This window comes from Aulostomus chinensis, chromosome 17 (genome assembly GCF_037954235.1).
Source record: "Aulostomus chinensis isolate RoL2024-O1b breed Wild chromosome 17, RoL_Achi_v1.0, whole genome shotgun sequence".
NCBI classification, from domain to species: domain Eukaryota; kingdom Metazoa; phylum Chordata; class Actinopteri; order Syngnathiformes; family Aulostomidae; genus Aulostomus; species Aulostomus chinensis.
Window position 1 is genome coordinate 9,401,197 of NC_141336.1, and position 16,289 is coordinate 9,417,485.

Consider the following 16,289-nt stretch of genomic DNA (forward strand, 5'->3'; position numbering starts at 1 on the left):
CAATCTGCTCCCCGCTTTGTGCTACAAAGATGCTCTGTCGCTCAGCTCCTTCTGGGAGGATAGCACAGCTCAGAGGGGAAGTCTCTGCAAGTTGAGTGTCATCTAAACGCCCATGCTACTCTGATCGTGGTCACCTTATCCTAAGATTGTTTTACATTAATATTGTAATCATATATTTTGGTACCCACTTCAGTATTTTTCCTCAGTTGGCCTCCTACATTACCTAATGTAAACAGATTTATTTGAACCCTTACTACTAGGAGAAACATTTAACTTTTTCCATTTACAACTGCATTTAATGTCTCTAGCTTTACCATGCTAAGCATTTCCCCGCTTCATTACAGACTAATATTACCTAAACATCCATCCATGCATTTCCTACTGCTTATTCTGTTAAAAGGTCAGCCGGGGGGCTAAAGCCTATCCAAGCTGCCTTCAGGCAAGAGGAGGGGTTCACCCTGGATGGGTCACCAGTCCATCACAGGGCAAACACCTATAGACAGACAACCATTCACACTCACAGCCACACAGTTAATGTCGAGTATCTGATTAAACTAGTCCCCTCTTGGAAGGAAGCTGGAGTACCCAGAGAGAGCCCACGCAGGCACAGAGAGGACCTGTGCTCGAGCTAGGGCTCGAACCTGAAACCTTTATGCCATGAGGCAGCAGTGCTAACCACTGCACCACCGTGCAACTCCATTGCTAAACTACCACAGATTAAAGAAAAAAGACATAATGTTTAGGAATACACATCATGGACCCCCTTTCAACTTATGTGTTCAAAAATGTGTACACATTTTAGCTCTCTGTCTTTGCCTCAAGCCACTTAACTAGGTTTCACCATATCCTGTTAAGTCCATAGGGAGAGATAAAATATCACTATTGATGAAAAGTAGTTTCAGTAACAAGGCAAAGTTCTATCAGCTACCGAAAAAACACAGAAGAACATGCTGATTTATTGAGATCTTGACGATTTAAAGTTTGACAATACACTTACTCAAGAAGACAGTTTTAGCTTACGGTCACTGTGAGTAGGCCTAATATAAAATTATGAGGTATCACACAAATACGAGCAGCGGTTCTTGGGATTTTATAGTGATTTTTTTTATGCATTACTTACTGACGGAGTAATTCGAGAATTTGTACTCATGCGACGGTAGTTAAGCAGTCGCCGACGACGAGCAGAATAGCGGAAGTTAGTATTCCTTCAAAATAAAAGTAAACCTATCGTTTGCGAATGATAAACGCTTTCAAATACTTTAAACCTTAAACATGCTCTCTACATGAAAACTAGTTTATGTGCTCTTTGTATGATAATATCAATAAGCTGTTATGGAAATTTACGCTGATGTTGAATACGTGAACGAATAAAAGTAGTTTGTGCAATTTTAAATCAATTCTCTTTGCTAATTACTCCGCTAACACAAAACATGGAATCTGTAGATAAATTCAATTGATTTTAATCTTTTAAAAATTTAAGTCACTCTTATGTACATAACTGCAAAAGTAAAACAGCCTGCTTGTTAAATTTGTCGCAGTGGTTCTAAATATGACGCAAAGAAAGCATATTATTGCTTTCCCTTTCTCTAGTTGGCAGAAATGAGAAAAGAGGTGTGTTTTGTAATAAAATGTGCTCCTATACACCCACCAGCAGCTCTGTCTCACATCAGCTGTTGGAGGATGTTGCCTCGGAGGCAGAAATGATGTAATCAAACGCTTCAGTCCCAGTCACGGAGAAGGGAAGAAAGACAGGCTGGGCTGGATAATAACCTCTCCACACGGATAGATCGCGACTGTTTTGGGGCTCTCTAAATCACGCTTAAAAGCTTTCATCGAGTAGATTGGGGAAACTGCACGGGGTTGTTGGAGGAATCATGCCGTGGCGTATTGTGCCTCTTCCTCCCTGCCGAAGAAGAGGATACTGGATACAGGCCAGTAGAAGCAGCATCACCGAGCAGGGATGCTGCTAGTGAAGTTAACTCCTCATCCGCTGTAAGCCACCGCCATGGCCGTGGCGTCCTCCCTCGCGGCTACTCTGACATTCTGAAAATGGCCCGCACTCCGCCTCCGTCGTCCACATTCGTCCGCCCTATCTGTCGCCTCTTCGCCCATGAAGCCAGGAGGGCGCCCGCATCAGAGTTCATCAGTTGTAGGCCCCTAATGTCCTGCTCTGGCTCGCATTACCACTGCTAGTGTGAGCTCTCGTGGAAGCTTTAATTTCGCTATTCCGGTCAGCATCAGTTGCCTGCAGCATACATTTTAGGAGCAGGGAGATGGTGCTTCCCTGACCTCACTACAGTGACATTTATCGTGTGTCAGCTTCACCGGTTCTTCGGATATTTCTCTAGTTTACCGTGTGCTGATGCAGTGGGTGGGCTGCGGGGAATGAGTAGCAGCCATCCCTGCAGCAGGAAACTGCCGTCCACCGTGTGGCCCTGTGACTTCACTAGGGTGTGGAGATACTGACAACCTCACAACGTGGAGGGTAGACACGTTTGCCTTTGCAGCTCAGGTTTAAACCATGGCTAATGAACCTGTCATCCTCAACGTATATGATATGGTAAGGTCAACAAACTGCATTCACTCTCTTACCATTTGACTTGTTATTTTTAGTTCCAGACTGAGAATGTTTGTAATCTGACACCAGGGTTATGTGCATTTAATGCAAAATCAGAGAATGTAGGTCCATCTTGATGTGTGAATGGACATAGTTGAACAAAATATTACATGAAAATTTGTCAGTGTACTGCACTGTGTACAATCCCACAATAAACGATTTTAAAAGGCTTAATGATTATCTTTACATAAATTCTGTTTTTCTTTTCTGAATCAGACAATTAGATTCACAGATGAGCTGTTGAAGAGGTTTGGAATTATATTCATTTTAACATGGTGTCAAACCATACTCCATTATTTAATAATCCACTGTTAAAAGCTGTCACTTTATTAAAGTTAGAAAACAGTATTGCCTTTGTATGAAATGGGCCTGTCACAGTGACACTGACCTTCAACCACCAAAATCGTCCCAGTTCATTCTTGAGCCCTGGTGGACATTTATGCCAAACTTGAAGCATTTCCCTTTAGGTGTTGCATAAGTGTCATGTTCATCTGAGCTGATGTCAGACTTGACCTTTGACCAGCAAAAACTTGTCCTTTCATCCTTGTTTCCCAGTGGACACCAAATTTGAAGAAATTTCCTCAATGTATCCCTGAGATGTTGTATTAAAGAAACTGTGACAGTTATGTGTTGCAGTGACCTTCGACCATCGGCCCACAAAATCATATCTGCTGATCCTAGATTCACAGTTGATGTTTGTGTTATGTCAGTGTGAGGGCAAAAAAGTTAAGTGAATAAAATGAAGTCTGCAGGACTATGACTTATGAAGTAAAGTCTCTCCAACCTTGTCCACAGTGCCTTCAGCTCACATGATACACACAGCCACATAAACCCACACATCAGTACAGGACAAGCGTACCCATTCAGACGTGAGCCCACTGCCTTGCGCTTTCACAATGCACTACTGAATAATTTGCGTTGTGAAGATTATGCAGCAAATTGCTATAAAGCCACAAAATTTACAGAATTTTTTTGTGATTTAATGAAATGCATCCATGCTTGTGGCAATTTACATTCTTAATCAGACTCAATATATTTTTTTAACAATTCATCGCAGATCCAAGCTGGACATTTTGTCCATCTATGTTTATTTTTGTATTTATGTTATTTAAGTGATCGATGATCAATGTAGTGATCAATAAGAATAATTTAGCTGTCATTAATCCAAGTGAGTTTATAAATATCCCTCCATCCATCCATTTTCTACTGCTTATCCTATATACATACACATATATATATGTATATATATATGTATATGTGTATATATGTATGTATATGTATATATATGTATATATATATGTGTGTATATATATATATATATATATATATATATGTGTGTGTGTGTATATATATATATATATATATATATATATGTGTGTGTGTGTATATATATATATATATATATATATATATATGTGTGTGTATATATATGTATAAGTTTATAAATTTGTCAAAACTAATGAAGTTATGTAGTGCTTGAAGGTTAATTTGCATTCCATTTTGTAGTTTCGCCAGCTCCAGCCTCTAGATTTCTCTGAAGGCTACTCGAGAGCATCCCTTGAAGGAGGAAAAACAACATTTTACTTGTAAAAATATAATCTGAAATACTTTATGTACAAGTGTGCATGCCTTTTCACTCTAAAATGATGGTCCTGATACTGACAGTGAAAACAATATGAAGAGAAGAGACACTATATTTAATTGAGTATTTCGTAGTTCCGAATATTAAGGGATTACGTGTGCTTCCACTTAACATTTAAAATTTATGTTCTTCTTTGTGTGGTGCTTCTCAGGCCAGGACTAGGGACATATGTGAGGGAAAAGAGGCTCCTGGAACTCACAGATCTCTGTGAAATGGTTCCATAGGGTCAACTGATAACTAAGGTTTTCTCACAACAATTTGTATATGGAGCAGGTCAAGACCTTGCTCTATGCAGACCTATTTCTCCTGTGAGAAAACAGCAGAACCAGACTCTGGTGGCCAGCCCTCTGCCTTAACCATGGGACTGGAAAGCAAATTATTTATGAAGTAATCATCATTACAGTAATTACAGTATCACTACTGCCAATAAGATGAACAATAGCTACGTAGGTGTTGACACAGATCCAGACTCTACAGAAGATGAAATTGCACCAGTAAATAGCATAAAAATTGGCTTTGACTCAATGAAAGTCTTCGCTTAAAGTTTTGCAATTGAAATAAAGTTGATTACTTTTTTACATGATAGTTACAGATGCTTAATATGACCTGGAGTTACTGGCATGTTGATAATAAACACTAATAAAGGTCTTACCGCTATATTTGTAGTATATGATAAACAACTTGTTGATTGGGCGGCACAGTGGTGAAGTGGTTAGCACTGTCACCTCACAGCAAGAAGGTTCCGGGTTCGAGTCCCAGCTCGGACACGGGATCTTTCTGTGTGAGTCTCCATGTTCTCCCGTGCCTGCGTGGGTTCTCTCTGGTACTCCAGCTTCCTCCCACAGTCCAAAGATATCAAGAGGGGACTAGGCTAATTGATACTCTAAATTGACCGTAGGTGTGACTGTGAGTGTGAATGGTTGTCTGTCTATATGTGTTGGCCCTGCGATGGACTGGCGACCTGTCCAGGGCCTGAAGCTGCTGGGATAGGCTCTAGCCCCCCTGTGACCCTTAACAGGAATAAGCAGAAGAAAATGGATGGATGGAAACTTGTTTATTTTTTTTTGACATCATTTGCTTTTAACTGTTCAGTTGGTGGAGGAGAGAACGTAAAATAATCCTGCAGCACATAAAAGACTGATAATGAAGGTGAAGATTAATCTATAGTCTCCCGTGGAGAAAATAGTTATGGATAAAGGGAACTGCTGCATCAAAGAGATTTTACACCAAAAAAAAAAAAAAAAATCGAATAAATAGGTGCAAAAAATTACCCTGATATTAATTGCAGTAACATACAGTATATCATGTGCCCAAAATCAGAGTTGTGTCTCCAGGTGTCCTCACAGTGGAAACACGAGGCCAGGTGCTGTATTAGATTCTTCTCACTCTACTGCTACGACGTTAAGGATGAGGATGAGGTCCTCAGTGGGCCCAGAAGTGACACTGCTCCAACAGCTGATTTAATTCCAGCATGTTTCTGTGGTGCTGGGACTTAGCAGGTCATACAGAAGTTGGTTCAAAGGGAGATCCCGAGGGGGCAGCTGCCTAAGGGTTAATCATCCAAAGATTCAATGTAAATCTTCAATGTAAAATGTAAGCATATTGGTTGTTTCAATGCAAGTGAACAGCAGTCAGTGGAGCACCAGCTCTATCTATCTATCTATCTATCTATCTATCTATCTATCTATCTATCTATCTATCTATCTATCTATCTATCTATCCATCTATCCATCTATCTATCTATCTATCTATCTATCTATCATCTCTACTGGCGCAGGAGCAGTGGCCTGACTCTAAACTATGCACCATCAAATTCCAGATACTATGTAATAAAATTTGGTACAATGCTGTTTCATCATTTGTATCTGATAGAATTGTATCTTTTGATGGCAAAATATTTCAGTTATATTGATACTAAATCTCCTCTCTGTCTTTCCAGTACTGGATAAATGAATACACTTCCAATTTGGGTATTGGAGTCTTCCACTCAGGCATTGAGATCTATGGCCGAGGTAGGTCTGTTTCCTTCATGTCAGTGGAATCTTCATGACAGAGTAAATTATCAGTCTGCAGGTCCAACAGGACTGACCTGAGCATCACAATAGTCTCTTTTACACTCATGAAGTCCAGTTTTCAAAACTTAATGTAAAGTTTTGCTCCTAGTAGCATGACCCCATTTCTGTGGATTGAGTCGCCAGTGACTCATGATGCATTTTTCTTTTGTGTGTGTTTGTGTCAGTGCTTTTGCTAGCACCCTCTTTGGAAAAACAGATGCAGAAACCAGTGTGAAACTGGATCACAGATAATTCCACTATGCTCATGCAGCCAGGAATATTGACTCTGTGAACCAAGAATTGTGGCTATACATTTAGACTTGCCTCACATTTTACATCCTGAATTGAATAATATTGAATTTTAAATAAGGTTGAAACCACTGAAGTAATACTTTGAAACAGATGCTATAATCGATGAATCTTGCTGCGTGTATATAAGACCATACATACCATAGTAATCATTATCATGCTGATGAAGGCTTATTTCTGAAATGATTTGTATTTTGTACACAATAAACAGAGGACCTATTATCTGTAAGGTTTGTTAGTTTGTGTTTTCACTTCAGACAACTTTCTGGATACATTTCTGTATCCAGCACATATCTCTGTATCCTTTTACAAGATAATATTATTTTTAAATTACTACATGTAATAGACAGCTACAGTGGTGAGTAATGCTGCAGATGTATAGGATGAAAAATGTGCCACTAGAAACTGAATTTGAATGATTTTTATTTGAATTTGAACTGGTCAGTTTGAATCATTGCACTAAAACCAGACTTGAATAATATATGATAAATAATAATATAGAATATATGAATTGCAATAATCCATATCTTTTTTACTTGTGTTTTGGTGTTTGCATTGAAGTGAGCTTTCTTCTCTACTTCTATATATTCATCGTTTATTATCAATCAGAGAGTCAGTCTCCTGAAACTGGCACAGCCTGAAAGATGCACTGTGGCACCAGCTCAGCTCAAGAGGATATGTATCCAACCATACTTGAAGACCATAAAGGAATTGTCAGCATTTACAGAGAATTTAATGTTCAGGTAGCCCTTTCCAATTCATTTTCTGAAGAGGCACATTTTTAAGCCTATGCATACAAGTATTACATATTGTTATGATTAGACTTTCAAAATAGAGTGCAAAATAGTAAACATCTATCATGAACTCAGAGAGCACATACCTCTGCCAAGGTGTACTCAGCCTATTGTAAAAGAAGGTGGCACTAGAGAATACACATTTACTGTATATCATATGTGGACCCATATAACACAGAGTCATTTTGATATAAATGATTTTTTTGTAAACAACCTAAAATTTTATACCACCTAGTGCAGGGGTGGGCAACCATGTGCCATGGAGGGCCGTGTGTATGCAGGTTTTCCTTCCAACGGAACACTTTAACAGGTGATTCCACTGATTAACACACCGTCAGCCACAGAAGAGTGTTATTCAGTGGAATCACCTGTTAAAATGTTTGGTTGAAAGGAAAACCTGCATACACATGGCCCTCCATGGCACATGGTTGCCCACCCCTGACCAAGTGTTTACATCAGGTTTATTCACTGTAACCAGTAGGTGGCATTATGAGTATGACTTAAATTCAATTTCCTCTTCTGTGGCCCAAGATCAGAAACTGTCCACTTTGCCACAATAACACAGTTTAACAAAAATTCCCAGCCTCTTAGTAACCTATCCAAAGATATGTAGGTGTTTCTGAATAAATGTGAGGTTGATCTGGTTGACCCACAAGGACTATATCAAAGTGTAAAAAAAAACCAAAACATGTCACAGATTCAATTATATAACTTACAGGTTTTTACACTTTTATCTTTGATAATTACAGCTCAGTTTAAGTCTTTAGTACATTTCAAATGCTTTCAAGCCTGTTACTTGTAGCAAACTCTTCTTCACCATCATTTGCTGCTTTTACTTTCATAATGATCCAAGTTGCTCTTTCTGCTGCTACCCTCAGAGGAGTGTGTGATGCCTCTGATATCAGAACATCATACCAATTTATTTCTTCCATTGTTTCTATACACCTCTCAACTGGATGGTAATGTGTTTTCTTCCTTATGGGTCTGTTTGTTTGTTTTCAAACAGGAGAGTTACAGGAACGTATACAATGTATAAATGTCAAAGTACTTAACTAACCTAGCTGATCTACTGCGTATGTCCCTGGTGTTTGTTTCTGCTCTCCATTATATTACTGTAACAACAGGGCAGAAAGGCTTGTAATTCAAGCCTAATGATTTAACCACAGTGTGACTATGATTAATTGCATGTGTCTGTGTAATTACAGTGGTTTAGTGCTTCCATTTGAGGAGTTAACCTGTGGTTTACATCTTTGCCCTGTAGAATTTGCATATGGGGGGCATCCGTATCCCTTCAGTGGCATCTTTGAAATCAACCCTGGGAATGCCGTCGAACTGGGGGAGACATTCAAATTCAAGTGAGTGAGTTTTGTTAAGCATACAGTGACGTTGCTAATCTCCTGTTAATGTGAACATGCTGATGTGTTTCTCTCTGCTTTTAAAAAAGAGAGGCCATTGTTTTGGGCACCACAGACTTCACAGAGGAGGACATCGATAAAATCATGGAGGAACTTGGCAAAGAGTTCAGAGGAAATGCCTACCACCTCATGCACAAGAACTGCAACCATTTCTCCTCCTCTCTGTCTGAGGTCAGTCTGAGAAAAGATGTATTTCTTCTGTTGGGCAAAGAAGTAATGTACAGAAACTAAAAGAAATAATTAAAAAAAACTATAAGTAAGATAAAAGATGAGCACTAACTGTATGTTATTATTGTACATTGAAGTGACACATATGTTTTCTTCATGCAACAACCAGGCAGAGCCAGAGGGCAGTCACTGGCCATACCTTACCTTGCTGTGGATTTAGTAGAGTCTGCAAACTGCAATTTTGATGTCAGTCATATGATGTTTGTTACAAAAAGTTCACTTCCTGGGGTCACCAGTTGTGACTACGAGTAAGGGTTAATAATGGCCTGTAGATGTGTTTAGACTGGGATGTTTATTTAAACATTTGAAGTGTCATATAGATCTGGTCAGGTGGAAAGGATTTTTAAAAAATGTGGTTTTCATGGCAAATGATCAAAGTTTGCTGCTCTGTCATCACGCAGTCTAAAAAGGTTCACAATTTTAAATCACCAAGGTGTCTTAGTATAAATGATTTCAATTGAAAGAGAATCATGTACAGCCCTAGCATGAGTTTGTTAAAGTACAACGTCTGGAACTGCTGAGAAATAACAGACATAATTCAAAATGGCATACTTTATGTGTGTTTGATGTCATGGCTCCAATGGACGTTTTTGTCGTCCTCCTCCACTTTATCCGGTGGGTCCGGGTCGTGGGGGTAGCAGCCTCAGCAAGGAAGCCCAGACTGTCCTCTACCCAGCCATTTCCACCAGCTCTTCCGGGGGAATCCCGAGGCGTTCCCAGGCCAGCCGAGAGATATAATCCCTCCAGCGTGTCCTGGGTCGGCACCGAGGCCTCCTCCCGGTTGGGCATGCCTGGAACACCTCCCGAGGGAGGCGTCCAGGGATCCTGATGGAGCTAAGAGGACCACGTCATCCGCAAAAAGCAGATACAAAATCTTCCCGCCACCAAACTCAACCCCCTCCACCACCTGGCTGCGCCTAGAAATTCTGTCCATAAAAGTTATGAACAGAACCAGTGACAAAGGGCAGCCTTGGCAGGGTCCAACCCTCACCGGGAACAAGTCCGACTTACTGCCGGCGACGCGGACCAGACTCTCACTCCTCTGGTAGAAAGACTGAATGGCCCTTAGTAAGAGGCTATCCACCCCATACTCCCGGAGTACCCCCCACAGGGTGCCCCTGGGAACATGTTCATAAGCTTTCTCCAGATCCACAAAACACATGTGGACTGGTTGGGCAAACTCCCATGCCCCCTCCAGCACCCTAGCAAGGGTGAAGAGCTGATCCACGGTTCCACAGCCGGGACCAAAACCACACTGCTCCTCCTCAATCTGAGGTTCGACGACCGCCCTGACCCTCCTCTCCAGTACCCTGGCGTAGACCTTCCCAGGGAGGCTGAGGAGTATGATCCCCTGATAGTTGGAACACACCCTCTGGTCCCCTTTCTTAAAGATGGGGGCCACCACCCCTGTCTGTCACTCCAAAGGCACGCCCCGATGTCCATGCAATGTTGCAGAGACGTGTCAACCAAGACAGCCCCACAACATCCAGAGCCTTGAGATACCCAGGGCGGATCTCATCCACCCCCGGAACTCTGCCACCGCGGACATGCTTAACTGCCTCACTGATTCTGCCCCAGAAGTTGGACGACCCCTCCCCAAGCACTCCCCAAACTCTGTCTCCTCCATGGAGTACGTGTTGGTGGGATTGAAGAGCTCCTCAAAGTATTCCTTCCATCGCCCAATTATCCCCCCAGTTGACATCAGCAGCCTCCTGTCCCCACTGTAAACAGTGTGGGCAAGTTGCCGCCTTCCCCCCTGAGGTGACTGATGTTTTGCCAGAACCTTTTTGGAGCCGACTGATAGTCATTCTCCAAGGCCTCACTGAACTCCTCCCTCACCCGAGTTTTTGCCTTGGCGACTGCCATGGCTGCATACCGCTTGGCCTACCAGTACCGGTTGACTGTGTCTGGAGACCCACAGGCCAGCCATGCCCTGTAAGCCTCCTTCTCCAGCCTGACGGCTCCCCTCACCTCTGGTCTCCACCAGCGGGTTTGAGGATTGCCACCGCGACCGGCCCCAGCAGCCTTACAGCCACAGCTCACAACAGCCGCCTCGACAATTGCAGAGCGGAACATGGCCCATTCAGACTCAATGTCCCCCGTCGCCCCCGGGATGTGGTCAAAGCTCTGCCGGAGGTGGGAGTCATTCTGACAGGTTCTTACGCCAGGCGTTCCCAACAAACCCTCACTATTCGTCTTCCCCTGCCACCTGATCCAACTCACCACCAGATGGTGATCAGTTGACAGCTCAGCTCCTCTCTTCACCCGAGTGTCCAGAACTTGCGGTCGCAGGTCAGATGATACGACTATAAAATAGATCATAGACCTGTGGCCGAGGATGTCCCGGTGCCATGTGCACCGGTGGGCATCCTTATGTTCAAACATGGTGTTTGTTATGGACAAACTGCGACTTGCACAGAAGTCCAATAACTGCACACCACTCGGGTTCAGGTTGGGCCTGCCGTTCCTCCCAATCCTGCCCTTCCAGGTCACGTTGTCATTGCCCACGTGAGCGTTGAAGTCTCCTAGTAGGACAATGGAGTCCCCAGTCGGGACACCATCCAGTACCCTTCCCAAGGACTCCAAAAAGGGTGGGTGCTCTGAACTGGTGTTCGGTGCATAAGCACAGACCACAGTCAGACCCGTTCCCCCACCCGAAGGCGCAGGGAAGCAACCCTTTCGTCCACCGGGGTAAACCCCAACGTACAGGCAGAAAGCCTGGGGGCGATCAAAAATCCCACCCCGGCCCTCTGCCTCTCACCCGGAACAACTCCAGCAGAAGAGAGAATCCAACGCCTCTCAAGGACTTCGGAGCTATGTGTTGAGGTGAGGCCGACTGAGAGGTTACAATACATGTCCCAAAAGTCAGCTTCCATGCCTGAGGATCCGACAGCCAAGGCCCCCGCCTTGAACTGCCACCCAAGCCACAAAGCACCAGACCCTTCACCCATGTAGATGAAAAACAGTGGCAGAGAGATTTTTTTTCCCAAAATTTGTATGTGGCACCATTGAGGCATTTTTGGTTAATATGCTTGAAACTGATAAATTTGTAATATAATTAACAGATGTGTGAGAAGTTTCATGAACATCTGACCATGCAGAGTGAAGTTAAAAGTTTCTTGTGTTAATGCGAAACATCAGCCTTTGCTACCATGTCATGGCTTCAACATGTAACAAAAAGGCAAAGGTTTCTGTGTGGTTCATCCCCAAGGTCTTTGGGGGTTTCTGACCAAATTTGAGTTGGAATTGATCAACAGGCGAAATACAGGACCTCTCAGTGTAAAATATATAATTTCCTGTTCATTAGATGACTTTATGATTGACAGACAATATTGACCTTTAGATATTTTCAGGGTCCAAAGTCCAAGAGCACATTTTTGTAGATCTTGTCTTGATCTATCAGTGTATCAATTGTCATATACATATTTAGATGAAACTATGGTACTTTACCTAATTTTTTATGCTTCTTTGGGACACATCATGGCATTTTTAGAAACCTATACACAAGAATAATAAAATACATAAATTTCACGATTCATCCCAGGGGAGAAAATGAATTAAAATAATGTCCAGAAATTCAAGGGAGCTCTCGCGCTTTGAGTGCTCAGTCCCTAATTGTACCATTACACCCACAGTGCAAGGGTACTGCTATCCTTTTAGCTAGCGGACAGGGAAAATGCTCACCTGCATCCTTCAAAATAAAAGTAAACACAATCATTACAAGTAGAAGCTTACCTAATGCTATGAACAAACTAAAGCAAGTGTGGTTGACATGGACACCACCAAAACTAGCTAAGCACTTCTTTTGTGTTGACATTTAAAGTCTACAGCACACTGTAGTCTTGTTTAAAATTTGTTCATTAAGATACATAAAAGCATAGAATTCCCTAGTCTGGTATTTTCTCATGTATTTTATTGTGTAAAACAATAAGATTGAAATATCTTAGGCTTGTCGGAATCATAGACCAGGCATTTAGCTGAAAACCCATTTAAAAAATCCCAATGACTTTGAGTTGAGGGAACTCAACGTTCAGTAGCACTATCATATTCCTGGTTTTAGGACTCATTCCTACATGACTCTATTGTGTTTGAGCTTAATTGAGCTTTGAGTTGAGGGAACTCAGTGTTCAATAGTACTATCATATTCCTGGTTTTAGGACTCATTCCAACATTTCTCTCTAGTGTTTGAGCTTAATTGAGCTATGAGTTGAGGGAAGTCGACGTTCAACAATACTATCATATTCCCAGTTTTGGGATTCATTCCTATGCAACTCAAATTGTGTTTGAGCTTAATTAGCAGGGCTCCATTTATGAGGTAAGTAAAGAAATGTTTTCATCTTAGCAGTTCACTAATATCTGTCCTGAATGACACTGACCTGAAATATACACATTATACCCTCAAGGCAAATGTACTGCTATCCTATTTGCAAGTGGATGGTGAAAATCCTAAAATCCTATCACATCCATCAAAATAAAAGTCTGTTTTTCACTTCATATGCTGTTCTTTCAAAACAGCAATGAACACTAGTGTACATGGACATACTGGCTTGCAGTTAATCTATCAGTATTTAGAAATAATGGCAAATAAGGATCAGGAAAATGAGAAAGGAAAATGACTATCTGTTTTTTGCTAACCTCTAAGGGAAATTATTGTAGAATGTGAACAGGACAAAGTGTCCTTGCTCTTGTTCATTCAAACAGAAGTCTGAGCAGAACTTTGAATTAGGCCCTGCATATCTGAGTGAATCAATCACTAGATTTCTTATCTCTCACCTCACTTTTGTTCAAAAACAGATTTTGGCACCAAAGATGGATAAACATATTTATTATTGATGCAGGCGCTTGTGCCTGAGAAGGGAAGTCTCCAGTTTGATTCTCTTGATTAAAGCAGCTGTATGATGTTTGTCTCTGGGCCTCAAGTAACCCAGTCTAGATATAGTACCATGATGTCGACCAGGTTATCACTGTTTGAGTCATAATCAAATAACATGCATGAGGCAAGGGATGGACCTCATGACAAATGTTGCATGAAGGAAAAGCCAGAGTGCCATTTTTGATATTTGATTAGAACTAAAGAATGCATATTTGTAAACTGAAGTATGTTATAGGTCCACAAAAACATAGATATTTGTGTTCTTAATTTCAGCTTTTGAACTTTTCACACATAAACAGAAATAAAGACATTCTGGTAAGTATATGATCAGATATGTGTCTGTTTTTCAGTTGCTGTGTGGACGGGAAATCCCTCGCTGGGTCAACAGACTGGCCTACTTCAGCTCCTGCATCCCCTTCCTTCAGAGTTGCCTTCCGAAGGAGTGGTTAACCCCAGCTGCCCTGCAGAGCCACATCAGCCTCGGCCTCCACAAAGAGGAGCAGAATGAGTCAAGTGATGAAGACCCTTCGTCTCTCTCTGGTGCCGCAGCCAGCGGCTCAGGCTCCTCCCACAGCTGCCGCCACACAAGAGTGTGAACAGCCTCAGAAACAGCAACTCCTGAGCCTTCCTGCAACCTTCAGGAAGGTTATGGCTAAAGTGGCTGGAACTACCACCTGACCTCATATTGTTTGTCCTCTGAACAGAGAGGCAGGAAAGCTTTAGCTGCCTCCTGATTAAGAGGCAGCTGCCTGAAACCTACAGAGATGTTGCATCTCCTCCCTACATGGATTCACTCATGTTTTGATCACTCGAGTGTGGTTCAAACTAAAACCACAACACTTACTGACCTGACATTTGTAGGATGATATTGTTAATTTTTTCCATGAACTTCTAAACCTTTGTCAGCCTTCTTCCCTGCCTTCAGAGCTGCTTTTGTAGAGTAGACATCTTAAACTACTGATGGTGTGAGTACCAGGAAATCTGCTTAGTTTCACCAAGTTGGTCATTTTAAAGGGTTATGGCGCTTGAAAGGGTTTGACTGATCATAGTTCAAATGTTGCATGTTGACTGAATTTGACTACTGAGCTACTCACTTTTAATCCAGTATTTTGTGTCTCTTTCTTTCTTTTTGTAGAAAGAAGTAATCCAAACTCCTTTTAAACTGGCTCTAAGCTGCCAGTGTAACCAGATCATGGATAGTTGTGACCAATCAAGGGCAAATACTGTTCAGCTTAAATAGTTGCTGTTCTTGCAGCCTCAGGCAGCCCAGTTTCTACTTGTGAACATCTCATACAAAGAAACTCAAGCTGCTACACTGACAACTATCGACTTTCTAACCTGATACAGTTTTTCTCTACGCTTTTATATCCAATCAATCTTTATATTATAGGGAGTGATTACTTTCAAGATTGGAAATGTACTATTGACTTTTGGCTATTGGCTTGATGCAGTTGCTAGGCAACCAGCAGAGAGGTCACTGGTCCTAATCGAGAGGAGCTAGGTGACTGTATTTATCCTGCAGACACGAGTCCATTCAAATAACTCTTAGTGAGACAGAGCAGAAATGTTGATCTATTCCTTGTAGACCACATTTCTGTTCTGAACTGACCAGTGACATGTTTACAGATGCAGATGCATTTGAAGGATCTTTTCATGAGTTTTTTTGCAATGAGAAGATTTTGCGACAATAATGTGATGTCAAAATTATTTATAATTATTCTAGTTTATAAACACCCCCATTGATGTGGAAGTCCCCCTCTGATACTGATGGTGGTTTATGACTGTGATGACCAACATTGTCTCCTTGAACTTTTTCTCAATTTATTTCATGTTGCTTGCTTTTTAAATTCAAATGCTCAGTGAAAAAGGACATGTTTTTTTCATAGACAGCGTCCCTTTCTCAGGAAGGAAATCACATGACTTGTAATAGTAACAGTCATCTCATTCCTGCTGAACACCTTGATGAACTGCAGCTGAATTGTTCCTTTTACTTCATATTCTTAAATAAGCTATAACCCCCTTTTTTTATGTAGTCTTATATTTCACCAAGTGTATTTATTGTGTTCAGATTTTGCTATATTATAAGTTGTACAATGATCAGTATTCCAGAGCAGATCAGACAGGTATTTTTTTTATTGTACTCTGTTAACCCTAAACCTTGTATTTCCTTTTCCTAACCCAAGACGATTTCAGAAATTATGACATAGTGCTAGAATAAAGAAATGGAGAAATGGTGGAATGTTTTGTGTCTTCCATTGCAGCTGAAAATATTGATACATTTGAAAATATGGAAACATTTGTCAAACAAAACCGTCATTGTGAGCAAGGCTGAGAGCATTTCCAAGCTTATTTGTAAT

At 41.5% G+C, this 16,289-nt stretch overlaps 1 protein-coding gene across 1 annotated transcript; it reads left to right on the top strand.

Annotated features, from left to right (window-relative positions):
* The first annotated feature begins 1 nt into the window (after position 1).
* On the top strand, positions 2-16,154 carry LOC147246200 (deubiquitinase DESI2). Its single transcript, XM_086182071.1, has 5 exons — positions 2-2,560; positions 6,199-6,271; positions 8,678-8,771; positions 8,861-9,002; positions 14,283-16,154. Exons 1-5 carry the CDS (start codon positions 2,522-2,524, stop codon positions 14,526-14,528), a joined length of 594 nt encoding a protein of 197 aa, XP_086038197.1. The 5' UTR covers positions 2-2,521; the 3' UTR covers positions 14,529-16,154.
* Positions 16,155-16,289: the final 135 nt, after the last annotated feature.

What these genes read in the sequence shown, in the direction of transcription:
- LOC147246200 (XM_086182071.1), top strand. Translation starts at nt 2,522, where the DNA reads ATGGCTAATGAACCTGTCATCCTCAACGTATATGATATG. An exon ending in TCCTCAACGTATATGATATG is followed by an intron (nt 2,561 to 6,198) that starts GTAAGGTCAACA and finishes CTGTCTTTCCAG; the next exon opens with TACTGGATAAATGAATACAC. An exon ending in GGGGAGACATTCAAATTCAA is followed by an intron (nt 8,772 to 8,860) that starts GTGAGTGAGTTT and finishes CTTTTAAAAAAG; the next exon opens with AGAGGCCATTGTTTTGGGCA.